The sequence below is a fragment of the Pecten maximus genome, chromosome 4, assembly GCF_902652985.1.
Source record: "Pecten maximus chromosome 4, xPecMax1.1, whole genome shotgun sequence".
In the NCBI taxonomy this organism is placed as follows: domain Eukaryota; kingdom Metazoa; phylum Mollusca; class Bivalvia; order Pectinida; family Pectinidae; genus Pecten; species Pecten maximus.
Genome location: NC_047018.1, coordinates 1699793 through 1726290, shown reverse-complemented (window position 1 = coordinate 1726290; position 26498 = coordinate 1699793). Strand labels below are relative to the sequence as shown.

General features: G+C 38.6%; 2 protein-coding genes and 1 long non-coding RNA gene across 3 annotated transcripts; all 3 read left to right on the top strand.

Annotated features, from left to right (window-relative positions):
* The first annotated feature begins 7041 nt into the window (after window positions 1-7041).
* LOC117324944 lies at window positions 7042-14310 on the top strand. Its single transcript, XM_033880785.1, is given in 7 exon segments — window positions 7042-7156; window positions 9070-9202; window positions 9204-9315; window positions 11016-11186; window positions 11662-13578; window positions 13899-13998; window positions 14059-14310. Coding segments are annotated over 4 exon segments (633 nt in total). The 5' UTR covers window positions 7042-7156; window positions 9070-9109; the 3' UTR covers window positions 11919-13578; window positions 13899-13998; window positions 14059-14310.
* Window positions 14311-16364: 2054 nt separating this feature from the next.
* LOC117324945 lies at window positions 16365-17073 on the top strand. The gene is made up of 2 exons (XR_004532101.1): window positions 16365-16498; window positions 16639-17073. It is a non-coding gene; the product is annotated as an uncharacterized LOC117324945 (long non-coding RNA).
* Window positions 17074-21545: 4472 nt separating this feature from the next.
* Window positions 21546-26203, top strand: LOC117324943 (transcription elongation factor A N-terminal and central domain-containing protein 2-like). Its single transcript, XM_033880784.1, has 5 exons — window positions 21546-21666; window positions 23473-23614; window positions 23945-24036; window positions 25085-25186; window positions 25974-26203. Exons 1-5 carry the CDS (start codon window positions 21568-21570, stop codon window positions 26160-26162), a joined length of 624 nt encoding a protein of 207 aa, XP_033736675.1. The 5' UTR covers window positions 21546-21567; the 3' UTR covers window positions 26163-26203.
* Window positions 26204-26498: the final 295 nt, after the last annotated feature.

Genomic DNA, 26498 nt, shown 5'->3' with positions numbered 1-26498 from the left:
AAGATTGAAAAAATAATCGTGGAAGATCGGCCTTCCTCCTTCCTGTATTATGCCAAATATAAACGCAAGGTTAATGTCATTTACAAACTGATATAATCATTATGATGTCCAAACTGACAATATCTAGCGTCCTGATTACATCAACAGGTTTAACGCCATACATAAAAATGTGCGTTACACGTACCGTATTTTGCAACTTAATTACGGTAATTCCGTTCTGAGATAATGACCCTTCTCTGTGACACGACTGATATTGGAACATCCTATATTCCTCAATTACGCGGACAAAACAAACAAACAGGTCTGTAGCACGAATGAAAGGCTTCATTAAAACATACTTTGGAACATAATATAAAACCGTCTTCATCTTCCTCGGCAAACACGCCGTCAGGAAATATGTCTCAATTATACAAGCTTGACGGAATAAGTGTTGATAAAGCAACCCTGTCCTTGACCTCCAGTACTACCAGTAGTGACATTGAACTACATATAGAACATCAAATAAATACCTTTCTACCGTTAACGTTGAAGGATAAGATTGAAAACGCCTTTAAAGATTTTCATTATCCTAGGTACAGAATGTCTTTTTGAAATTACATCCTACATGTTAAGCAAGTAAGAAACAATAAGTTTCCATCAAGAACAAGAGTTAACATATGGAGTAAATGATTCTTTAACAAAGTAATTAAGGCCTGCTGATAACGACCTGTAGTAGTTGGTTCAAGATAAAAGGCTTAGCAGTATTATGTAACAGTATGACTGTCTGTTTAAGTTTCCGTGGCCCCTAAACCTAAACGCTCTCACAAATGAGAAAGCAGTGTATGGTTGTTAATATAGTAACATCCAGTTGCTACCTTGTCAATCAATTGTAATTTACTCAATTCCGTTGACATTTCACACAAGTGTTGATGTATTTAAGCGTTTACCTTCTGTCGAGAGATAGCTTTGCGACATCAGTGTGTATACGAGTAATGGGAACAGCCAGGAAATACCACCTCCAAATAAACATTGAGTAATTGATGCACTATATGCCTGAATGATGAATAGATATTGTTTTTCTTCCTTTTAGGACTTGTCATTGAGAGTAGGACCAAACTCTTCTAAAGTTGCTATCACTAAAATAGCATAAATGTTAATATTGGCTGAAATTGTTCGACAATATTTAATATCGAAATATTTACGTAATCTGTATTTATGGAAAAGGTCTTCAGGCGACCAGTTTTCACTTTTTGGAAATTCTCACAATTTCCTCTCCTCATTTCCCGTTTCTTTGTTGTTGTTTTTTTTTCATCAAACTAAGACATTTAAGATATTTGGAAACCAGCCAGACTCGTCCTTAAATGCCTGAAAGGAGGCAGTACATGGTTGATGGACCTGACTGGATCAATACTTGTTTAAAAGCTGATATTGAGAAGTATTTAGTTTGGTGTAACGGTACTTTGGCAACCAAGATGAGTTTGGACGAAACTTTTTGTTTTAATGTCGAAAAACAGGGAAGCAATGAGGATTTGAATAGAACTATATGGAGTAAAATAAAAAAAAGGACATTAAGTTAAAACAAATCTATCGGAAACATCGATGTTGATCAGTTTGTATAAAAGAACATTAAGTTAAAACAAATATATCAGAAACAGCGATGTTAATCAGCTAAGATAAAAGAATAAGCTAATTGTAACATCTGATCAAAGCATAAAAATAAAAACTGTTTAGTTTGGTTCGGTTTGCTATGGTATGGTCTGGTATTGTATGCAATGGTTTGGTATGGTTTGGTTTATTATGGTATGGTATGGTATGGTATGGTATGGTATGGTATGGTTTGGTTCGGTTTGTTGTGGCATGGTATGGTAAGGTATGGCATGGTATGGTATGGTATGGCATGGTATGGTATGGCATGGTATGGTATGGTATGGTTTGGTATGGTATGGTATGGTATGGTATGGTTTGGTATGGTATGGTTTGGTATGGTATGGTATGGTATGGTATGGTATGGTATGGTATGGTATGGTATGGTATGGCATGGCATGGCATGGCATGGTTTGGTATGGTATGGTATGGTATGGTATGGTATGGTATGGTATGGTATGGCATGGCATGGTATGGTATGGTATGGTATGGTATGGTTTGGTATGGTATGGTTTGGTATGGTATGGTATGGTATGGTATGGTATGGTTTGGTTCGGTTTGTTGTGGCATGGTATGGTATGGTATGGTATGGTATGGTATGGTATGGCATGGCATGGTATGGTATGGTTTGGTATGGTATGGTATGGTATGGTATGGTTTGGTATGGTATGGTTTGGTATGGTATGGTATGGTATGGTATGGTATGGTATGGTATGGTATGGTATGGTATGGTATGGTATGGTATGGCATGGTATGGTATGGTATGGTATGGTATGGCATGGTATGGTATGGTATGGTATGGTATGGCATGGTATGGTATGGTATGGTTTGTTATGGTATGGTTTGTTATGGTATGGTATGGTATGGTATGGTATGGTATGGTTTGGTTCGGTTTGTTATGGTATGGTATGGTTTGTTATGGTATGGTTTGTTATGGTATGGTATGGTATGGTATGGTATGGTATGGTTTGTTATGGTATGGTATGGTATGGTTTATTATGGTGTGGTATGGTATGATTTGTTATGGTGTGGTATGGTATGGTATGTTTCGGTTTTACCGTTTCTGAGACCCGTAGTATCAAAGCAGACTAAAACTCCTGTTGTGAGACATCTCTTGAGATGGAAACCATTGGTGATCTTGAGTTGACGATACTGGCATATTTTCCTCTCGGTCAGTGAATCTATAAGAGATGCCTTTGGGTACCTTTTTAGAGTTTCTCTCTCCGTCTTCCAGGCAGGCTAATATCGCGTAGAGACCACTGTGATCTAAACTACTTTCCAGTAGATCTCGGGACCACGACTGGGTAGTCTCGATAGTGTGGCAGGGGAAGCAACTCCCGTTACACATTATACAATCTTACTTCAGTGTAATGTAAGGAAAACAATTTACAGTGCATTCCATGAACAATGTAATAAAGATACTACTGTATTGATAGTGGTAAATGTAGCTCGACAATTACAATTGTTTGTGGTCCGTTTACACCAATTTCTGTTAAAATCAAATCAAATCAAATTCGGATAAATGACAAATTGAAAATCACTAAATTTTCTCTTTTTATTATAGCCATAGCAATCGGATACTTCCGATATCTTATCTAAATTTAGAGAAAAAAAAAAGATATATATACATGAAAAGTGCATCTCGATGCCAAATGAAGTGCGTTTTACGAAATGAGAACTCGGGGGAAACTACTACTGTCAGTAATGTAGTCTTACCAAGTCACCGGTATGTTTGTAAACATAAGTCATGGTCAATGAGAAGCTGAAATAAAGTCAGTTGAATGGCGGGAACCAATGTAACATGGTTGTCTGTGCTGAGCAAAACAAAGAGCGAAACATGGTGTCACAAATGGGATATCGAACTCAAATACTTTTTGCTAAGTCTGTAAAAATGATTTAAAAGGCAAGAAATGATATATTTAACTTGTGGTATGCCCTCAATGAACATAGAATCGAGCGACTTAGAAGGCTCATGGAAAGCGTTAAAAAACCACGCGGAGTTCATCTTCACATGGCCCGCTCAAGAGTAAGTCAGAAGTTGAAAAATGTTCATATCTAATGATCTGGGTCGGCAAAAAGGGCGGAAATATCTACCAAACATGGAACTTAAGTGATGCAGATAAGAAAGGTCTCGCAAATTATTATACAAAATGTGGTGATTATGTGAAACCTCGCACATACACGATCTACAACAGATGCATAATCCGCACTCGCGCTCAAAAAGAGACAGAAACTTTTGATAAATTTGTTAATTTTGAGTATGGAGATCAGAACATGAAGGATATGATGGTCCGCGACAGAATTGTCATCGGTATAAAAAGTCATAAAATCCGCGAGAAACTGATCACTTTTGGGTCAGCATTAACATTAAAAAAAGCATAGGAAACCGTTATACTAAATGAACTCTCAACGGCACAGGCAAAATCAATGTCACAATCCGTAGATGCAGATCCAAAGGTCAACGCAATTAAAACAAAACGCGTCAATCGGAAACCTTCACATCAAAATCGACGTCCTGAGAAATCCTCATAACAACTGTGTAGCAGATGTGAGTACAACCATCCACCAGTAAATGCCCAGCATATGGACAAACCTGTAGAAGCTGTGGTAAGCCCAACTTTTTGAAAAAAACTTTGTCGAAATAAAGAAATTCATTATAAAGAACAGAAGAAATCTTCATATCACAAAGGAAAGAAGGTTCATGTGGTAGATGGCGAGTACAGCTCAGATAGTTGAAATGTTTCTTGGATACATCAACTCAAATGTAAACACGATCAACCTTGACTGTACAGAACATATACAGGTCGGGAACAGTGGTTAATCTGTGGAGTTTCAACTGGACACCGGAGCCAGGTGTAATGTGTTACCTACTACTACTGAACACTGTCAGTAAAGGTCACAAGCTGAAACCAACTAAGACGCGATTAAAATCGTATACAGGACATAAAATGAGTCATGTTGGTGTAGCACAGCTGAAGTGTAAGTACAAAGACATTGAAGACTTATAAACTTTGAAGTGGCTTACTACAAGGTTGAGCCAATCCTGGGTGCAGATGACTGTACTAGAATGGGTCTCGTGAAAAGAATTCATAATATTGAACACACAGACGAGGTAAATGAAGGAATGATACCAGATGATATCTTTCAACAATTCAGTGATGATTTTCATGGTCTAGGATGTTTGCCAGGAAAACATGATATCACAATTGACCCCTCCGTTTGACCAGTGGTTCGTGCTCCGAGAAAAGTGCCAATAGCACTAAGAGACAAGGTAAAGGATTAACTAACAAGGATGGTTAAAAACGGCGTCATTGTCAGGCAAACTGAGCCCACACCGTAGGTAAACTCAATGGTAACTGTAATGAAACCTAATGGAAATGTGAAGATATGTATAGATCATAAATATCTCAACACGGTAATACGAAGAGAACATTATCCATTGAAGACCATTGAGGATGTGATCCAGGAAATGCCTGATGCGAAAGTGTTTTCCAAGCTTGATGCCACATCGGGATTCTGGTAAATCGCTCTGAGTGACAAAAGTTCAAAGCTATGTACCTTCAACAGTCCATATGGAAAATATAGCTTTACGCGATTAAGATTCGGCATTAAATCAGCATCAGATGTCTACCGGCGAATAATAACGGACATGGTACAAGACATTGACGGATGCGAAGCCATAATAGACTACTAGTATATCTTTGTATGGGGAAAAGATATGGAGGAACATGAAACGAATCAAACGAGTGCTGGAAAGGATGCGTGAGTATAACCTCAAACACAGCCCAGGAAAATGTCAATTCAGAAAAGAAAGCGTGACCTATGTTGGACATATGTTGACAGCAGAAGGCGTAAAGCCTGACAAAGAAAAACTGGGATGAACCACAAGAACTTTGCTTCAGAAAGCTCAAACAACTTGTGTCGAAAACACCAGTACTAAAATACTTCAATCCGCAGGAACCGGTAACACTTACAGTGGATGCAAGCTCGAAAGGTCTGGGAGCGGTGGTCATTTAACCAAGCCCCATCACGTCTACAGAGAATCCTGGTGGTGAAGTATAAACCAGGCAAAACTATGTTTTTGGCTGACCCACTCAGCAGGACATTTGTACAGGACTGGGGTGATGACCTTATCCCTGATCTGGCTATTAACTCTGTTACTTATCTACCGATATCAGCAGATAGGTATAGCGTATTCCAAAACGCAACAACATTGGACGAAACGCTTCACGTACTTCAAAGTGTTCAAAGTGTCCGCGTCGGGTCGCGAAATCAGGAGGAACATCCCTGCCCAGAAGGATCCAGTCCTATGCACCAAAGTCTCTGGACAGGATTAGGAACCACATGTTGCACCACCTCCATACATGGCGGAACCACCTTCACAATCTGGAGACATCTGCACGCCTGTGGTGACCAAATCAGGCCACGTTGTGAAATCGCAAAACCCCATGAACTTGTAAAAATCAAAATGAACTCTTATGGTTTATTTCATAATTGCAGATTATGCTATGCATAATACATTTTGTATCTTTGAACACTTCATAAAATCACAATTTTCATTGGAATTTAATGTCAGATTTGAATTATTGAAATATTTGCCATTTATTAAGTCAATGATATTTACTTACATCATATTATGCCATCGTTGGTCCATTTTGATAATTTTAGTTTACATAGCATTAAGAAATATTCAATAATGTTCTATTTTTTAAAAGAGAAGTATGTGATATATTCTGTAATGAAGTCTTACCAAGTCATCGGTATGTTTGCAAACATGAGTCATGATCAATGAGAAGCTTAAATAAAGTCAGTCTGATGGCGGGGGAATCCAATGTGCCATGGTTGTCTGTGCTGAGCAAAACAAAGAAGGAAACAGTGTCAGTTGTAGGGTAGCTTTCCTTAGTGTCGGGAACTGTTGGTTTCACCAACATACTGTTCAAACTTTACCAAGGGAATACATACTGTAGCTATCCGAACCATTATGGTAACACCTGTTCTTATATGTTTTATTACCCCTTTCGTAGGTGTGAAATTGTGTTTTAAACAATGGTATTATAAAATATAAAGGTCAATCAATGCTTCGATCGCATTATTATAGCAGAGTTGCTCCGTCACTCATACAATCTTTGGAGTCTAATATGAAACAATGGAAAACAAATATCTTTGTTTTAGCATTGAATTATAATATTTCCATGTCTGATAAAAACCTAGGTAGAAGGTTGTCCTGATTATCACACTGTATCTCACGACTCCATAAAACAGAACACGATACATAAATTGGTACCCTTTTATAGTTGATGCAGGATTTGTTTTTCTCTTCGCTATATTTGTTCCTCTACAAAGATATAAATGGCCCGGAGGCGTTGGCATAGCAACAAAAATCGATAAGTATGCTTCCCGAAATCGTTCGTGACGATTGTTGGTCTGTGCGACGGAACCCTTGCAGGAAGTCAGGTGAATGTTGGGAGTATGATGTTGGTCACCCTCCACATTTGGTGGTCATCTCGGAAGTATAACTAGTGCCATCACCGGGGTAAGTATGAGAGCTGTGACCAGTCGCCATGTTGCGTGTTATCTTTAGAACAATACACATTTACATAGTAATGCAATATACATCTGAAGCACTCTCGACATATATTTGAATCCCACTGACTGTATAAGAGTCAATATGTTTGATTAGTAGCGTATGCTTGTACATTCCTCATATCGGTACAAATGAGATTTATAACAGAGCCGATAATGTGTGGTTTTCATGTCCATTTTGTGATCACACGTGTCCGTGGCCAAGCTATTTACGCCTAACAAATAATCAATATGGAGCCAGCATCTGTACCGTCATTCCAGTGGGTTCATTAGGTCAGCTGTAGCGACAAACGTACTGACGAGACGGCGTTATCTGGTAGAGCTGCTCATTCTGGTACCGGAAGCAATGGCAGCAGAATCTATAAAAATAAATTGTCACACGTTCTTGCAAAATGACTAAAAAGTGTGTTGATCTATAGACGGCTTCTGTAATACAATATATGCACTGTTTGTACTAGTGTTCCTATAAAGTATCAACACTATCATATTGTGTACACCACTTATTTTATACATTATGTATTTGTTACAGTCTACATATTAATGTTGATGTAATACTAAAGGCAATCCTCATGTTCCTGTTATAGCATTGATAACATGTTATTATTCCGACAATGTATCTGTACGGTATTAACATCACCATGGAGTCATAGCTAGACTTTAATCAACATCGTGTATTTAGGTGTTTTAACAAACGTGTCAACGTTATAATCCATACTGTGTAAACATAGTGATATAATCAACATAGTATACGCCCATGTGTAATAATCAACACAATGTGTTTACCTGTAATGATATATTGTATCAAGTTGAACACTAAACACATTGTGTTACTTTGCTATAATCAACACGATTGTGTTATAACACACACAATTGATTTGAAAGTTATAATCCATTTAAGCAATGAACAGTGGTTTTAATGTTGTTATTATCGATATGGCAGCAAGACGTATGGTGGGCAAATGGCATGGGAACCCGTAACCCTAACGGGTTCCCATGCTACATTTGCCCACCATACCTCTTGCTGCCATATGGACTATAACAACATTAAAACCACTGTTCAATACTTATATTTACATTGTCTTACCATTTCGTCAACTTTGAAAAAAAACTAAACCAACACAAAAGAATCCCGCCCTTTTTAATGTCACATGACCCACTGGGTGTTATAGGCGTATGGTGGCAACTGTCTCATAGCATTGTGTCAATGGGGAAATGCGGAGCAAATGTAAATATACGTATGTTATAACATTTACATTTGATACCATAGTATCAACATACTATCAACATTGCCTTAATCTGGGTTGTACCTATGATGACGTGATTGTTACGTCATTTTGATCTACGTCATGGAAGTCCTTCGTTATGCGCTACGAATGAATCAAACGCAACGAGGATAATGATTGAGAACAACTGCGTTACGATGACGTCATTTTGGCGCTATGTTGATCAGTCAGGCCAAGGCTTTGTAAAGTTTGTCAGATCGGTTACAAAACAAATACAGAAAGGAATTTGATTTCAAGATGCTATTCTTTTAAATGAATAAGGAAATAGGTGAAATAAAATATGTATTTATCTAAAAATGACAAAGATTTTACCATGGGTAAATGAAAATCTAACAATTAAACGCGTGTTATATTGTACTTATTGACAATATGAATATAGCGTGGGTAACAGATAGATATCCATGGCGCCCTAACGGTCGCCATTCTATTTACCTGTCATCAAGATTGCACTCATATTGTCAATAAATACAATTTAACAAGTGTTTGATTGCTTAAATATACACAATACGATTGAACGTTATAATTAACATATGTGATAATGTAGAGAAAAGATGTATAATCTTCTTTTTTTTTTTTACAGAATTCGATAATGACAACAACATTGTGCAATCACAATCTCGATGATGGATACGACTTTTTTTACCCGGAAGTTGGTCACGGCCGCCGCCCTGTTTCTGTGCGGCTTCCTTTGTTTCGTGATTGCGTTTGCCACCCCCGTCATGGCTACATGTCCGCGAGGGAATCCATGGTGGTCTCTGGTCCAAATGTTTAATGGTGAAGGAACCAGCGTACTGGACGTGTGACTCCTGGGCACAACCGACAAACGGTACGTACGAGGACACACGATAAACTCGCCAAATTTTAACTTGTAAACCATCTATAGATTTCTAAACATCAAATGTCATGATTTGCTTTTTTAAATTCTCATTTTGCAATTTATCACCATATTATTGTTTGATATTGCCCTTTATTTTCATAATGTATTTTCATTTCAGTTATTGTCATCTTTCTGAAAATCTTATTTACCTTCATTTAATGTATTATGTGATGTCACGGTTACTTTGTCGATGCGAAGTATTGATGAAATACATAACGTAACCGAATTGTGTGCATAAAACAATTTTCAATAGTAAACTCTACTTCTATCACTCGCAATTGCCACGTTTTGGCAATCTGGAACAGGTTCGGTTCGATAAATGCCATTTTAAAGCATTGGACTTATATTTTATTTTTACGTTTATTGGTAGGTAGGATTTATCAAAGTGCTGTGCAGGGTATGTCAATATGTAAAAATGAATGTACTGAGCTACAATGAAGATATAGGAAATGATATCTAGGTGTTTCGACAGAAGTAGGAGTTTTCTACACGTAACCCTACATATAGCAACATAAGGGGATTTGGTGGTATGGATAAAATGAAATATATATATATATATATATATATATAAAGCCAAACGAAACATTTTCAATTCAGTGTATTCTTACAACTGTGGTGAATACCAAGGGTCTGTATTGAAATAACGGATAGAGAACTATCACAATACCTTAATTACTTTGTACCTATACCTTTTAGAATTTGATAGGCGATATCAAAAACATGAAATATGTGTGATTCCAAGATATCTCACTGCTATAACGTGGACAAGGAAGCATGAAAAGTCAACATACAAACCAGCCCTTTACGTATAGTCATTTAAAAACGCCAATAATTGATGCCTCTCAATATGGGTGTAGTTTACCGATCATCTTCCTCGATTGATCAGGCACCAACACCAAGGTTAGCAATAGGAGGTTTTCTTCTGGTAAAATCTTATTCATTAACCTAAATGACAGATATAGATTTTCCTCGTTTTTATCGGAGTTGTTCACGTGATAAAGTGAACTTAATTATGGATGCTGTAAATATTTCATCACATCAGCTAGTGCCCGACCATTGGGTTGTGGTATCGATTTCAGACTGTGTATCAACTATTGATGCTTTATGTCACACCAAACTCTAGATATTATTATATCATCTAATGCTTGCAAGTAAATAACTGTTAACATGGCAAAGAAATACAAAATGTATAACGGTTCCACTCTTCTGACGACCGCCCAACAACTCTCCTAGCATTGCATTTATGTGTTATCAATTTAAAACGCATCTTTCTCATTATTTTTCGAAATTTTATTTTTCGTTAAATTTTCCGTCGTTTCTTTCATTTTTATGACGATATATTTGAACCCAATCAACGCAATGTAAATATGATTTGCTAGGTCACTTTTCAGTTATATATTTCATCTCAAATGGAAGTTCAATCTTCATTGTGTGAAAGTTATATCATGGTGTCTACATTGTCAATGCATCTTTTAACATTAACATGATTTAGACAAATTCACTGCTGCGCAGTGTTCGAGAAGATATGACATTTCAGCTGAAACAATGTCCGTTGTACTTAAATGACCAGCTCCAAAGTCGACGTAAGTCAACAGAATTTTTCTTGAATCTGACGTCATGTTTAGCTGTGTTCATTGTTTGTGTTGTAGGTTTTATAACGGCCTCCCAGGCATTCGCCGTCATGTCATTGTTGTTGTACATATTCCTGTTTGTCGCTATGATTGTCACTATTGTGTCCATGGTACAAGACATTCCCTACCGGAAGTACATCGACCAGAAGTGTGTTCTCATGATACTGGCTGTCAGTACTTTTTCAGCAGGTAAGCATTTTGTTTTCTTGAGACCAATGTTGAATCATGAGAACTTATGTTGTGACTTCCTCTAACAACTTTAACAAGTGTAATCCCCACTGTTAACTCGCAATAAAATGTGGACGTCGTTTTACAGTCGTACTCTTCTACTCCAATTACAATGGCCAGCCCTACTACAAAAAGCTTGTCATATGCAAGGAGGTCGTGTGGTTTGGTGTGAAAACAAGTGATTATATTGAAGAGTTTTGAGGTACATGTACATGTCTCTGACAAGAATACCTCGAGCTTGCGCCCAGATTTCATCTTTGTATTTCCCATTGTCATTTGATGACGTAATTCACTGTTACAACTTATGTTTTCGCTCTCTCTACACCTTTGATATTTAATATACCTGTTATAACAGACAATGCCGTATAATTATGTCTCTGTATAAAAATCTTGATATTTTGTATTTTATGCTACAATGACCTTTCGTCTGTTACAGCGAGTCTGGCTATTATGTCGGGGACTGTGATGGGGATTAAGGGGAAGGACTATGTGTTTGATCTCCAGCGAAACGAGTACATTGTTTTCTCGTACAATCAGAGAAGGATAGATATTACAGGTCCACTCAACCTCGGCTGGTCCTTTGTCGTCAATACCCTGGCCGCCATCTTTACGTATGCTTCGTTTGCTTTTCTTGCTGCTGAATACAAACTGCTGCCTGAGGATGACGATCACGAATGTCAGGAAAACGTTTGATACATGTCTAAAAATAGATATGCAAATACTGGTGTAGGGCCAATATCACTCATTGATGAAGATGGCATATGGTTCAGATGGAAGAATTGGATTACATTATCTGTTGGCATGTGAAATTACGTTACAGGAAAACATGTACATGTGGTATTCTAGATCTGAAAGCATGACACAATAACATCACGTGTCACGAGGTCAGCGTTTGGAGGGACCGGAAGTGAAAATGAGATAAACTTTGATATTTGAAATATATCATTGTCCCATGAGATGTTTACTGGCGGCGAATCGTTACAATTTCAGTTGGTGTGTGTGATGCCTCATTGTCTGTTGCTTCACGTTTGTATGCCTTAACATGGGCCCGGAGAAGGAAGTCTTAGACAAGGGGAAGTCCTAATCAAATACATGGGTCCAGGGAAGTCCTAGACAAGGGGAAGTCCTAATCAAATACATGGGCCTGGGAAGTCCTAATCCGGTACATGGGCGCGGGGGAGGAAGTCTTAGACAAGGGGACGTCCTAATCAGGTACATGGGCCTGGGGAAGTCCTAATCAGGTACATGGGCCTGGGGAAGTCCTAATCCGGTACATGGGCGCGGGGGAGGAAGTCCTACACAAGGGGAAGTCCTAATCAAATACATGGGGCTGAAGAAGGAAGTACCAGACAAGGGGACGTCCTAATCAAATACATGGGCCCGGTTAAACCATTATAAAGTACATGGATATAAGGATGACCTTATCAAGTACAAGGGTCCGGGGAAATCCTAATCAAATATATGGGTCCGGGAAGGAAGTCCTAGACAAGGGGAAGTCCTTATCAAGTACATGTGTCCGGGGAAATCCTAATCAGGTACATGGGTCCGGGGAAGTCCTAATCAAGTACATGGGTCCGGGGAAATCCTTAACATGTACATGTGTCCGGGGAAGTCCTAATCAAGTACATCGATGAATTTATATCTGTAAACTAAGAAGATCATATCACGCAAATTTTGATTCGGGCCTGTCTTTTTTATGTCGCATTGTTGCAGACTCCAGGCAAAAGCTGCCAACGCCATATTTGGTTTCCAAATTCAGATATGTCTTGAGTACAAGCGAGAGTTGGTCTTTGTGCTTTAAAATAGTTGAGGAATGCATGACTTTGACAACAAGTAGAAAGTCCGAAAGGGTGCGCATTAATTTACTACGGACTTTACTACAGATTTAACAAACAGTGCGGGTATATAACGAGCAGTGTGGGTATCCAATGAACAATGTGGGTATCCAATGAACAATGTGGGTATCCAATGAACAATGTGGGTATCCAATGAACAATGTGGGTATCTATCCAATGAACAATGTAGGTATCTAATGAGCGATGTAGGTACAGCTGTATCTAATAAACGGTCTGGGTATCTAATAAACGGTCTGGGAATCTAACGAACGGTGTGGGTATCTAATGAACGGTGTGGGTATCTAATGAACGGTGTGAGTATCTAATGAACGGTGTGGGTATCTAACGAGCGGTGTGGGTATCTAACGAGCGGTGTGGGTATCTAATGAGCGGTGTGGGTATCTAACGAGCGGTGTGGGTATCTAACGAGCGGTGTGGGTATCTAATGAACGGTGTGGGTATCTAATGAGCGGTGTGGGTATCTAACGAGTGGTGTGGGTATCTAACGAGCGGTGTGGGTATCTAGCGGGCAGTGTTGGTATCTAATGAACGGTGTGGGTATCTAACGAATAGTGTTGGTATCTAGCGGGCAGTGTGGGTATCCAACGAGCGGTGTGGGTATCTAACGAGCGGTGTGGGTATCTAATGAGCGGTGTGGGTATCTAACGAGCGGTGTAGGTATCTAACGAGTGATGTGGGTATATAACGAGTGGTGTGGGTATCTAACGAGAGGTGTGGGTATATAACGAGCGGTGTGGGTATCTAACGGGCAGTGTGGGTATCTAACGAGCGGTGTGGGTATCTAACGAGTGGTGTGGGTATCTAGCGGACAGTGTAGGTATCTAACGAGTGGTGTGGGTATCTAACGAGTGGTGTGGGTATCTAACGAGTGGTGTGGGTATCTAACGAGTGGTGTGGGTATCTAACGAGTGGTGTGGGTATCTAGCGGACAGTGTAGGTATATAACGAGCGGTGTGGGTATCTAACGGACAGTGTAGGTATCTAACGAGTGGTGTGGGTATCTAACGGACAGTGTAGGTATCTAACGAGTGGTGTGGGTATCTAGCGGGCAGTGTGGGTATCCAACGAGCGGTGTGGGTATCTAACGAGCGGTGTGGGTATCTAATGAGCGGTGTGGGTATCTAACGAGTGGTGTGGGTATCTAACGAGTGGTGTGGGTATCTAGCGGACAGTGTAGGTATATAACGAGCGGTGTGGGTATCTAACGAGTGATGTGGGTATCTAACGGACAGTGTAGGTATCTAACGAGTGGTGTGGGTATCTAACGAGTGGTGTGGGTATCTAACGGACAGTGTAGGTATCTAACGAGTGGTGTGGGTATCTAACGAGTGGTGTGGGTATCTAACGAGTGGTGTGGGTATATAACGAGCGGTGTGGGTATATAACGAGTGGTGTGGGTATCTAACGAGTGGTGTGGGTATCTAACGAGTGGTGTGGGTATCTAGCGGACAGTGTAGGTATATAACGAGCGGTGTGGGTATCTAACGAGTGGTGTGGGTATCTAACGAGTGGTGTGGGTATATAACGAGCGGTGTGGGTATATAACGAGCGGTGTGTGTATCTAGCGGGCGGTGTGGGTATCTAACGAGCGGTGTGGGTATCTAACGAGTGATGTGGGTATCTAACGAGCGGTGTGGGTATCTAACGAGCGGTGTGAGTATCTAACGAGCGGTGTGGGTATCTAACGAGTGGTGTGGGTATCTAACGAGCGGTGTGGGTATCTAACGAGTGATGTGGGTATCTAACGAGCGGTGTGGGTATCTAACGAGCGGTGTGGGTATCTAACGAGTGGTGTGGGTATCTAACGAGAGGTGTGGGTATATAACGAGCGGTGTGGGTATCTAACGAATGGTGTGGGTATCTAACGAGAGGTGTGGGTATCTAACGAGAGGTGTGGGTATATAACGAGCGGTGTGGGTATCTAACGAGCGGTGTGGGTATCTAACGAGTGGTGTGGGTATCTAACGAGCGGTGTGGGTATCTAACGAGTGGTGTGGGTATCTAACGAGCGGTGTGGGTATCTAACGAGTGATGTGGGTATATAACGAGTGGTGTGGGTATCTAACGAGTGGTGTGGGTATCTAACGGGTGGTGTGGGTATCTAACAAGTGGTGTGGGTATCTAACGAGCGGTGTGGGTATCTAACGAGTGGTGTGGGTATCTAACGAGCGGTGTGGGTATCTAACGAGTGGTGTGGGTAACTAACGAGTGATGTGGGTATCTAACGAGTGGTGTGGGTATCTAACGGGTGGTGTGGGTATCTAACAAGTGGTGTGGGTATCTAACGAGCGGTGTGGGTATCTAACGAGCGGTGTGGGTATCTAACGAGCGGTGTGGGTATCTAACGAACGGTGTGGTTATCTAACGAATAGTGTTGGTATCTAACGAACAGTGTGGGTATATAACGAGTGGTGTGGGTATCTAACGAACAGTGTGGGTATATAACGAGCGGTGTGGGTATCTAACGAATAGTGTTGGTATCTAACGAACAGTGTTGGTATCTAACGAGCGGTGTGGGTATCTAACGAATAGTGTTGGTATATAACGAACAGTGTGGGTATCTAACGAATAGTGTTGGTATATAACGAACAGTGTGGGTATCTAACAAACAGTGTTGTTATCTAACGGGCGGTGTGGGTATCTAACGGGCGGTGTGGGTATCTAACGAGCGGTGTGGGTATCTAACGAGTGGTGTGGGTATCTAACGAGTGGTGTGTGTATCTAACGAGCAGTGTGGGTATCTAACGAACAGTGTTGTTATCTAACGGGCGGTGTGGGTATCTAACGGGCGGTGTGGGTATCTAACGAGTGGTGTGGGTATCTAACGAGCGGTGTGGGTATCTAACGAGCAGTGTGGGTATCTAACGAGCGGTGTGGGTATCTAACGAACAGTGTTGTTATCTAACGAGCGGTGTGGGTATCTAACGAGTGGTGTGGGTATATAACGAGTGGTGTAGGTATCTAACGAGTGATGTGGGTATCTAACGAGTGATGTGGGTATCTAACGAGTGGTGTGGGTATCTAACGAGTGGTGTGGGTATCTAACGAGCGGTGTGGGTATCTAACGAGTGGTGTGGGTATCTAACGAGTGATGTGGGTATCTAACGAGCGGTGTGGGTATCTAACGAGTGGTGTGGGTATCTAACGAGCGGTGTATGTATCTAACGAGTGATGTGGGTATCTAACGAGTGGTGTGGGTATCTAACGAGTGGTGTAGGTATATAACGAGCGGTGTGGGTATCTAACGAGTGGTGTGGGTATCTAACGAGCGGTGTAGGTATCTAACGAGTGATGTGGGTATCTAACGGGCAGTGTGGGTATCTAACGAGCGGTGTAGGTATCTAACGAGTGATGTGGGTATCTAACGAGCGGTGTGAGTATCTAACGAGCGGTGTGGGTATCTAACGAGCGGTGTGGGTATCCAACGAGTGGTGTGGGTATCTAACGAGTGATGTGGGTATCTAACGAGTGATGTGGGTATCTAACGAGCGGTGTGAGTATCTAACGAGCGGTGTGTGTATCTAACGAACAGTGTTGGTTCCTAACGAGCGGTGTAGGTATCTAACGAGCGGTGTGAGTATCTAACGAGCGGTGTGGGTATCTAACGAGCGGTGTGGGTATCTAACGAGTGGTGTGGGTATCTAACGAGCGGTGTGTGTATCTAACGAACAGTGTTGGTTTCTAACGAGCTGTGTGGGTATCTAACGAGCGGTTTTGGTTTCTAACGAGCGGTGTGGGTATCTAGCGGGCGGTGTGTGTATGGCGTGTTTATGTATGGTGAGTCGTGGGGATGGTACAAGTATACGGTATTTACTGGTATTACCTACAGAGATGGATCTACAAACCATTTTATCGCCATTGTCTCATTTTTGTTATTCTAACTTTCTATTTGATGCAACGATGTAAATGTTTCTTCAATTTCCTTAAACATCTCGAGCTTACTATTTCGTGGTCATGTTGCATAAACTGTGAACAAATAAAACTAAAAAGTAGTTATGTGTTTGTATTTATCAACACGACATTTTATCATATATTATATAAGTACAGAATAGTTATTAAAGCATTGTCTGGAAACGGTGTAAATGTAAATATACGTATTACTACTATAAATAGAACAGTTTGTGAATGTGAGAAAAATGTGTGATACGTCAATCAATATAATGACATATTCAACGTGTAGTCTGTCCTTAATGTAAGACAAAGGTTTGGTAGTCCTTCAATATAATGACATATTCAACGTGTATTCTGTCCTTAATGTAAGACAAAGGTTTGATAGTCCTTCAATATAATGACATATTCAACGTGTATTCTGTCCTTAATGTAAGATAAAGGTTTGATAGTCCTTCAATATAATGACATATTCAACGTGTAGTCTGTCCTTAATGAAAGACAAAGGTGTGATAGTCCTTCAATATAATGACATATTCAACGTGTAGTCTGTCCTTAATGTAAGACAAAGGTGTGATAGTCCTTCAATATAATGACATATTCAACGTGTAGTCTGTCCTTAATGTAAGACAAAGGTGTGATAGTCCTTCAATATAATGACATATTCAACGTGTAGTCTGTCCTTAATGTAAGACAAAGGTGTGATAGTCCTTCAATATAATGACATATTCAACGTGTAGTCTGTCCTTAATGTAAGACAAAGGTTTGATAGTCCTTCAATATAATGACATATTCAACGTGTAGTCTGTCCTTAATGTAAGACAAAGGTTTGATACGTCAATCAGTCTAATGACATATTCAACGTGTAGTCTGTCCTTAATGTAAGACAAAGGTTTGATACGTCAATCAGTCTAATGACATATTCAACGTGTAGTCTGTCCTTAATGTAAGACAAAGGTTTGATACGTCAATCAGTCTAATGACATATTCAACGTGTAGTCTGTCCTTAATGTAAGACAAAGGTTTGATACGTCGTTCCGTCCAGTTACATATTAAACAGTTATACACCATTACGGTGAATTCGAACTGACCTTATGTAACAAACATGGTTTTCAGCAGGAAAAAAAATCATTATTGCGTCAAATGTGGTATCATAAAGATACGCTTTAAGAAGCTGGAGTATTATGGATCTACCTTTCATCAACCCGAACTGCTGAGTACTGAGAAGAGTGTTGTTTGTAAGATGTTCCATACTACGAATACGATTTCTTGTAACCTTTTCCAGTAGTTTATCTATGATACTTGTTAAGCTGACTGGTCTGTAGTTTCGAGCAAAACGCCGATATTCTTTCTTTACAGTAACAGTTATCTTCCCCGCTTCCAAAACTAATTGCACACAGCCAATGCGCATTGATTGATTGAAAAGTATTTGGAGTTGTTTAACTATTACAAGTTCAAGTTATTTTAACACTCTCGGATGTATGTTGTCCGGGCTTGAGATTTGTTTGAATTCAGACTTTTTAATTAATTTAACAATATCCTATTTCGCAATTTCCTTCCAAACACTGTCGCTTTTCCAATACAAGTATCACCATTTTCCTTTACGTGTTGTACCGTTGTGTCCTAGGTTTTGATTTGGAATTTGCGTATTTCCAGAATTTCTTTGGATTTGATTTAACCTCGTTTGTGTTGTTTTGTTCCTGCTTTTTTTTTTTTTTTTTTTTTTTTAACTTTTCGCACCAAGTACTTTACTTTGTTTCTAGCCTTCACGTACTCTACATATTTGTTGTGATCCTTTGTTTCCTGAACCTTCTCCAACATCTAGGATTTTTTCTTGCCGATTTCACTGTTTCGAGATCTAATGTCAGTTGACGTTTCTTCTTTCCTACATTTATTTTCGGAATGTTATCTTCAATTGCAGTTAATAATTTATTCATAAAGGTGTTGTAGTTATCCTCCATGTTATCGAGTCTCAGACATGCTTCCCAATCTATATTTAACTCTCCTTTCATCTTTGTATAGTTCCAACCGTTATCATTAAGTTTCACTGTATCACTAGATTGTGTAATGTGGTCACATAACAACTGGAATGTTATACACCCATTGTCACCACATATTTTCCTCGTTTGTGAGTATGAGGTCAAATAGCTTTGACTCTTGATTTATTCTTATTCTCGTTGGAACCTGCACGTGTTGAAAAGGTACGTGTCCCTGATTGTTTCAATGAATGAGTTTTGCAGTTCTTCCAGCTGATATTCTTATAATTAAAATCTCCAATGATGAGCTTAAATTATTTGAATATTTTGTATTCCCGACTCTAAGTAAAATATCCTTTAATATGTCATTGTTTTCTTCACCACTGCCAGGACTTCGGTATATATATACAACTCATCAAAAGATTATTTCCTTTGGCCAAATCGACGCTTACAAAAATATGTTCTTTAAAAGCCGTTGAAATTGATACTTTAGTTGCTTGTGAATCTGAATTGATGTAGAGTGCTGTTGCTCGAATTCCGTTTCCCCCACTTAGCTTATCTATAAATAAGTCATATCCTTCTATCGAGATAGTTGGCACAAATCTACAGATTTTAGGGAGTACTTGATTTATACCAAAAATCATTATTTTTCCAGTCTGTATCCTAGCTCTTTTAATTTGTTCGTTAGTGTATCCGCATTAGTAAATAAACATTCTAATTTGTTCCTATTTGTACGATACTTGATCAGGAAGTAGGTTTTTATCATATTTATCACCATCCTGACAACTTTTCGGTCCCAAGCCGGTCCCCGTACTCGGAACATGAATGTCCCCGACGCGTTTCTAACTTTTCGTGTTACCCCCTTTCCTTAATGTATGTTCCAATGCCTCTATATAGGCATGAAGTGTCCGAGCCGATTTTAGCATTACGTGTTACATTTTTAAAATTTTAGCACCGGTACGTATACTACGTATTATTTAGTAAGAATAAAGAGCAAAACGGTCTCACACTTTTATTAGGTGTATATTTTCGTCTATGTGATGAAAAATCAGCACAGGAAACGTCTGTCAAAAATTTTGGATGAAAGAGCTTCCGATTGTCTTCTAGTGTATGATGTTTCAAGAAAACTGTCAAAAGTAAAAATATTGGAAAATCAGTCCAGCTACTGCAGTAGTTAAATCATGGATCCGTCTCTATTTCATTAGTCCGAATTATTCCGACTATCTTTCCGCTTAATATACTAAATGTTCTGCCATAGGCGGATCCACTGATCCACAGATTTTTTAACATTTTTCTTAATGACAGATTTACATTTCTAAAAGACAGAATTTTGAACAATTAAACTGATGGCAAAGCCGTTTCATATATCGGCAGCTGTTCAAGGAAATTTGATTGACATTTTCAATGAATCGGTCTCAGTTTCCGCGTGTCGGAGCCATACTCTATGGTGATCTAGACCGATATCTACTTACTAATATTGTGTGCATTTCTTTATAAATTTTCAACCAAGTTATTCATCATGAATGTAGTTTTTTTAATGTGTAAATAGATTTGATCTTAATTCAGTTTTTAACCTAGTTTTATGACTTTTATGTATGTTGAAACTATTATATAAAATGAAATTTTATATTGTCAATTTAAGAGTTATTTCACAATAATTAATGTACTCTTTTAATTCAAACATTAAATTAGTTATGTAGATTATCGGTCTCAGTTTCCGCGTGTCGGAGCCATACTCTATGGTGATGTAGACCGATATCTACTTTCTAATATTGTGTGTATTTATCAATTTTATCGAAGTTGTTCAATATCAATGAAGTTTTTTAATAAGTAAATATATTTGATCTAATTTTATTTTTAACCTAGTTTTACGACTTTTATATATGTTGAAAAGGTTATGTAATGAGATTTTATATTTTTCAATTCATTATTTATTTTTAATCAATTTCCTCTTGCAATTACACTAGTTACTTATGTATATTACCGGTTCAAGTTCAGTTGTGGCATATTATGTACTTAATAAAATAATATACATATCAATTTCTAATGATGTTTTCATATAATGTGTTGATGTTGTGAGATGTTTTAAGGTGTTTTTGGGTGTTTTGGGGTGTTTTTGGGTGTTTTTGGGTAAATCGTTCGACCCCTGGTTTTCAGCAAATGGCATGAAATCTAATCCCAGTAAGATTCGGGTCATATGTGTAAGAAAACAAACAACATCAAATCCTTTTATATCGGAGACCAGCAGGTATAATTGATTGTAGAAAGAATGTACTGTTACTTTACTTGGTGTGGCGACTCTCTTTGAAATTAGCTGTTTTGAAAGAAATTGGAAATAGCCTTACAAAAAACGGAAAAGTCAACATCTTAAGAACTGTCCCAAAGTCTGGCATTTTGGCATACATTGTCTATCTTGACAGCTTTGCAGATGCTAGAGCAGAACTTCAAAATCTTAGTTGAAACAAGTCTGAAAAATATTCCAAGTCCGTATTTAATCCATAAAGATAAACGAAATCTGTCCGTCTGCACCGGTGGTACAATATTAATGTGAATCGAACGCACCTTGAACACATTTCGACACGAGGTGGCGTTAATTCCAAACTTCCGGAATAAACAAATAAAATGGATAAATTTGTAACGCGAAAACCTAGAGAAGCACAACTCATCGAGAAAAGGGCACCAAGGAAAAACTATAGACAGAGTACTATAGAATCTTTAAAGGTAAACTTGTACTCAACACAGATGGTTATAGGCTGGCAGGTACCCCGAGACCGAATTTCCTGTAGATCTGGTCACATTATGATTACTGCTTTCATCAGGCCCTGCTCAATGGGGGTAGTCCCCCAAAATCCATATTGGTGTGACATATAGCCTCAATTTGTGGGGACCAGGGAAGGTCTATTTGCCTAGTCTACTTGTTTAGTTTCGGAATGGACACACTATATTAAACAGTTAAATATATGTGTATTGTTACTCTTAGTTAACCATGTTTAATTGTCTTCAGAGTACAAATATTATTATCATGTACACTTTTACTTATCTGGTGGTACTAGGAGTAATGTATCTGCTTGTTTCTGTATTTACCTGTGTCATATAAGGTAGTTGGATAACATAGAGCGAAATAGAAGCCAGAAGAGACCAAGTACAATTGTGGCGGGACTGGACTGGGTCGATCATTGGTGATCAGGTAGCTCAATTGGTAGAGCATCCGGCTAGTGTTCGGAGGTCCCTAGGCCTGTTACACAATAATTAATGGAAACCCGGTTATAATGTAGGGTATCAAGAACAACCCTGGTAATGACACGGCTAGTTATAAGGGAGACCCGGCTAAAGCTATGACCCGGCTAGGTAAGGGAGACTCTCATAAGGACCTGGGAAGGACCCGGCTAAGACCTGGCTAGGAATCTGAAGGGGACCCTCCTGGTATTATAAAATTGGCTGTAGTTCAAATTCTCTAATCGGGGAGCCAGACAAAAAACAGAGCAGGAGCCAGATAAACTAGAGAGAGCAGTTGATTTAGCTTGAAGCCAGTCGTACCAGAGAGTCTAGATCTGTAGTCTGTACTGGACATGTCTACCTTATTGCTGGATGATACAATTTGGAACTAGATATCACCTCATTGGTTTTCATTCAACCAGGACCTGTTTAACTCACATGTACAGGCCCACATTGATTTATGTAACAGTCTCCAGCTCATGTGCTTCCTATCACCGAGACCATGGGTGGTAACTGCTGTGTCGTGGCGAACACTTCTGGTAGACTGAGTCCCATTACATATGTATATACATTGTATGCAACAAAATGATTTTAGCTGCATTTTCAGTGTTAAATCTTGTTTCGGATTCAAAATTTTAACTTTTAATCTTGAAATCACACACTTGATGCTTGAAAACAAAACTAAACATGATATTGAAGGTTGTAGAGATACGTACATATTCCCCAAGACAACCAGATACTCTTCATAAGAGTATACATACAATTACAAAAAAAAAAATGGGTGCACTTAATAAAACCACGTTTACGAATATGGTAAAATCATCAGACTTGGATGAAAAATACATATAGATCTATAGTGGATGTCTGTATGTATCACTTCTCTGAAACACCTTTTTTTTTCTTTTTTTATTTGCAAATAATAGTTATGAGACTGTAGTGACATAACATTATCATAAGTCAATTGTAATCATAAAAAAATTGCTATATAAACACACAGCTCCACATGTACAATGAAGCTGACTTTAATGACTACATTATTTTTAACATAGCAGTGCCCTCTCTAGGGCCTTGGTACTACCAAGTTTACACTTAGACAACACTGGATGTTGTTTTTATAAGTGAAGATAAAATCTGTGATACATACTTTTTCTTATTTCATTCTGCCAGCAAGAGAATTCTCGAGTTATTCCCCTTTACCTGCATATTTCAAGTTAAGATGATTGTAAGATAAAATTGATTTGCCATATAGCCGACATTCTACATCAATTGTTTATTACATACTGTTATGATGTATTCAAAGTATCTTTTAAGGGTGTTGTGGTAATAGAGGATATTCAACGACTCCAAGCCAAGCTACGTCTGAGTAGCACAACTCAAGATGAAATGGTGGAATGCTTAAGGGAACTTGGCAAGAAAATACCACCCCGTAATGTAATGAAGGATACCAAAATAGGTGCTTGTTTAATTATTGTATCTATATATCTATCTATCAAGTGTTGTGGATATTAAATAAAATTGATTGTATACATATGTAGTTGTATAGAAAAGTACACATACCCAGTATATAGATGATGTGCACAAAATCACTATTTTTTTTGCTTAAAAAAATATCAATATAATGTAACAAAATATTTGATATAATTTCAGATATTCATACCAACTAATTATCTTATTCGACAATAAATCATATCTATGGTTTTACAGTTGATATTTTGATTTACAGTTCATTATTTGTAACAGGTAAGTCAAGTAAGATTGTAACAGGATTGATTGTTATCTACAGGTAAAGATGTGAACAAGCTGAGACAGCATGAAGACAGCATTGTCAGGAAGGAAGCCAGAAAAGTATACATCAAGTGGAAGAGTCACTTTGAGGTAAGATTGTTAAGTTCTGGAGGGATATTCCTCAAACTTAACATGTAGGTTCATCTTGATCCCAAGTTGTGTCAAATGAATTTTGAGCCTGATTAAAATAACAAAATGGCGGATATGTGGCCATCTTGGATTTTTACAGTTGGCATTTGTTATCAACATATCTCAGAAAGTTCTTCTTAAATCTCTCTTAGACTTCAAATGTGGATTCCCCTTGTTATCAAATAACTAAGAGGAAGAGGGAAAAGAAGGGGAAAGTGGTAAATATCAGTCTTTCATATCAATAAATATCATTCAATGGTGGATGCTAAGATCTCTCTTGGATCTCTGGTTATTAGAAATACCTCCATTTCTTGTGTGATTAAAACTTCAAGAGGAATTGTCTGACCTCAGCAAAGTCTATATCACACAAATTACAGCATTTGTTTTAATAACTTCATTAAAACTTGAACTGAAAGCAGGTACAATGTATTACATATGATTGAAGCTGTGGAAATCTTCTTTTGAGTGTAAGCCATAAGGAAAACAAATACATGTAAGTCGTTCATGAGTTCAACTCTGAGCAAAGTCTGGCTCACATATTGTTTGAGATCCATTTTTGCTTTAGCACCACAAGTACAGGTAAAAGTCAAGAAAGGTTTATGTTTGATCATACATCATCCACTACATTGTAGTTAGTAATGCATGGTCCTTAGATAGAGGGTTCAAAACAAAAATCCGGACAAATGTCATATCAAAAATGGTCGTCATCTTGGAAAAATATTTTTGCTACTGCTTCTTAAATAATATTTATACAGATCTTTTACTAATGCATTGTGCATGGTTCACAAATTAAACGGTCCTAACTGAAATCGAGAAATGTGTGCGAGTGCAACTTTTATGATATCTCATGGCCAGACAGACTTACTATATGCTACTGCTACTTCTTGATTAGATTTCCTGTAATGGAGATCTCCAAGCCCCGAGATAGCAAGATAGCAATAGATAACCAGTTGAAAAATGTGTTCCTATGTAATTTATTTTATTATATTTCTTAAACTTCCTGTGACAGGATTTACAAGACCGTCAACAGATAGAGGTGAAATGTGATGCTAAAACAGAAAGACTCAGGTCCTCTGGCCAAAGACTGTTGTCCGAGTCTCTCGGAGTAAAGGTATGTAGGTCCTCTGGCCAAAGACTATTGTCTGAGTCTCTCGGAGTAAAGGTATGTAGATCCTCTGGCCAAAGACTATTGTCTGAGTCTCTCGGAGTAAAGGTATGTAGTTCCTCTGGCCAAAGACTGTTGTCCGAGTCTCTCGGAGTAAAGGTATGTAGTTCCTCTGGCCAAAGACTGTTGTCCGAGTCTCTCGGAGTAAAGGTATGTAGGTCCTCTGGCCAAAGACTGTTGTCCGAGTCTCTCGGAGTAAAGGTATGTAGTTCCTCTGGCCAAAGACTGTTGTCCGAGTCACTCGGAGTAAAGGTATGTAGGTTCACTGGCCAAAGACTATTGTCCGAGTTGTCTGAGTCTCTCGGAGTAAAGGTATGTAGGTCCTCTGGCCAAAGGCTGTTGTCCGAGTCTCTAGGAGTAAAGGTACATACATACTCACGCTTCCAGTCAACTCACCATTTCCTAGAAATCTTAATGCTCAAACTATTTGTTAAATCTATGTGTTTTTTTCAAATTGAAAAGGCTAAGTATCATTTGAGGAGTGAAGTGGTCTACTGGAAACTCTGATATCTGACTGTTATCTGAATAATGTGATTTGTATCATAGTCAAGTTAAACACTGGTTCACAAACTGTATTGTTGATTATTACTGATGTCCAAGTTAAACACAAAACTCACACTTGTTTTTATGTTATTCTAAATACACTTGGTAATATGATATTCTTACTTTTGCACATGTTTGGATAAACAAAAAAAAGTATATATTTTATATACTTTTATATTTCTGATTTCAGGAGGATAATACCTTACCTGAGGTTATAGAACGAGACACATTTCATTACTTTAAACGCCTGGTAAACAACAACTACAGACGGACAATACGGAACATAGTATTCACATTGAAACACCAGGAGGATGTCAGAACTCAGGTGTTGTCAGGGCAAATGTCTGTTGAAAACCTCATACAAATGTGTAAAAGATGATTGTCAGAGTCGCCCCGAATGTCTGTTGAAAACTTCATAGAAACGTGTAAAAGATGATTGTCAGGGTCGGGCCGAATGTCTGTTGAAAACCTCATAGAAACGTGTAAAAGATGATTGTCAGATGGACTTCTGATTAGAAATACAACTATATATATAACTAAGTGTACAGGGAGTAAGATAAATGTGTGAGGAACATGGTGTCAAATGAAATGAGAGTAACATATTTATGATGATAATCAAACTTTGTGTGATGACAGCAATAAATTTGTGGTGACAGTTTTTTGAGGAAGATATGATGACCAAGGAACAAGTTTAAATGAGAACAGATTATGTAAA

Excerpts from the sequence above, each read along its gene's own strand:
- LOC117324943 (XM_033880784.1), top strand. The coding sequence starts at position 21,568 with ATGGATAAATTTGTAACGCGAAAACCTAGAGAAGCACAACTCATCGAG. Across the intron at positions 23,615-23,944 it reads AATGAAGGATACCAAAATAG|GTAAAGATGTGAACAAGCTG; the intron begins GTGCTTGTTTAA and ends TGTTATCTACAG. Across the intron at positions 24,037-25,084 it reads AGTGGAAGAGTCACTTTGAG|GATTTACAAGACCGTCAACA; the intron begins GTAAGATTGTTA and ends TTCCTGTGACAG.